Genomic DNA, 1184 nt, shown 5'->3' with positions numbered 1-1184 from the left:
AGAACTTCCTGGTAAAAGTGAAACACCTGAAGTAATTTGGACTAAAGAGCGCGTGGAATTCACTAACATATAAATAAATGGAATTAAACTTAATAAAGTCAGGATTCCAAAAAAGATGTAAATCAATGTTCGACGTGCTCTTAATTGCTTACTCATACTTTTAGGTTCCATTATTCTTCACCTCCAATATTTACTCTTTCTCTAAATCCACGGAACATAAGAATAGAAACAACAGCGGAAATAATCAATAAAAGTACAGAGGCTGCTGAAGCCAAACCATAGTTACGATAAGCAAAGGCCTGATTATAAATAAAGATGGACAGAGTATAAACTCCATTTTGTGGGCCACCTTGGGTCATAATAAAAGGAATATCAAAGACCTGCAAACCACCAATAAAGCTGGTAACAAAGGTATAAAGTACAATTGGTCTCAGTAAAGGCAAAGTAATTCGTCTAAATATTTGACCATCACTAGCTCCATCAATACGAGCTGCCTCAAAGAGACCTTCATCTATTGATGTAATCCCTGCAATATAAACAATCGAGGTTTGACCATACCACATCCAAAATTGAATGAAGATTACAATCCCTCTTGTCCCCCAAACCGATTGAAAGAAATTAAAAGGATGATTAATGAGGTGCAGATTTTGTAAGAGTAGATTTGCAAGACCTGTTGGATAGCCAAATATCCCACCAAATAAGGCTGCGATAGAAGCTGCCATTATCATGTTTGGTAAATAAAATACTGTTTTAAAAAAGCCACTTCCTTTTAAATTTAGTTTTCTATTCGTCCACCAAGCTGCTAAAATTAAAGCTAAAAGCACTTGCGGAATAAAAGTAAAAATCCAAAGCATTACTGAATTACCCAGTGCTTTCATAAAAAGCGGAGTGCTTGTCAGTAATGTTATAAAGTTCTGTAAGCCAACATTAGTCGCATCTGAAAAAGATTGCCAACCATTCATACTGGTAAAGCTAATCGCAATTGAATAAATCATTGGATAAAGTGTAAAAAGTAAAAATCCCACAAAAAATGGAATTAAGAAATAATAACCAAAACGATTATATTTCTCGAAATTTGATTTTTTCTTTCGAACACTTTTTTTAGTGTTTTCCATTTTATCTCCTTACTATAAAAAGAGAAGCAAACATAGTCCTTGCTTCTCTTATGTTTTCTAAATGTACTT

General features: G+C 33.8%; 1 protein-coding gene across 1 annotated transcript; it reads right to left on the bottom strand.

Annotated features, from left to right (window-relative positions):
- Window positions 1-194: 194 nt before the first annotated feature.
- LOC122404244 (lactose transport system permease protein LacF-like) lies at window positions 195-962 on the bottom strand (the record flags this gene model as incomplete). Its single annotated transcript, XM_043408172.1, has 2 exons — window positions 866-962; window positions 195-526 (listed from the first exon to the last, which is right to left on the bottom strand). Coding segments are annotated over exons 1-2 (429 nt in total), but the record flags the coding sequence as incomplete, so codon positions are not given.
- Window positions 963-1184: the final 222 nt, after the last annotated feature.

Source organism: Colletes gigas, unplaced genomic scaffold, assembly GCF_013123115.1.
Source record: "Colletes gigas isolate AHSC1104 unplaced genomic scaffold, ASM1312311v1 Colletes_gigas_Sc00133, whole genome shotgun sequence".
Classification (NCBI taxonomy): Eukaryota; Metazoa; Arthropoda; class Insecta; order Hymenoptera; family Colletidae; genus Colletes; species Colletes gigas.
This window is presented reverse-complemented; position numbering and strand designations above follow the sequence as displayed.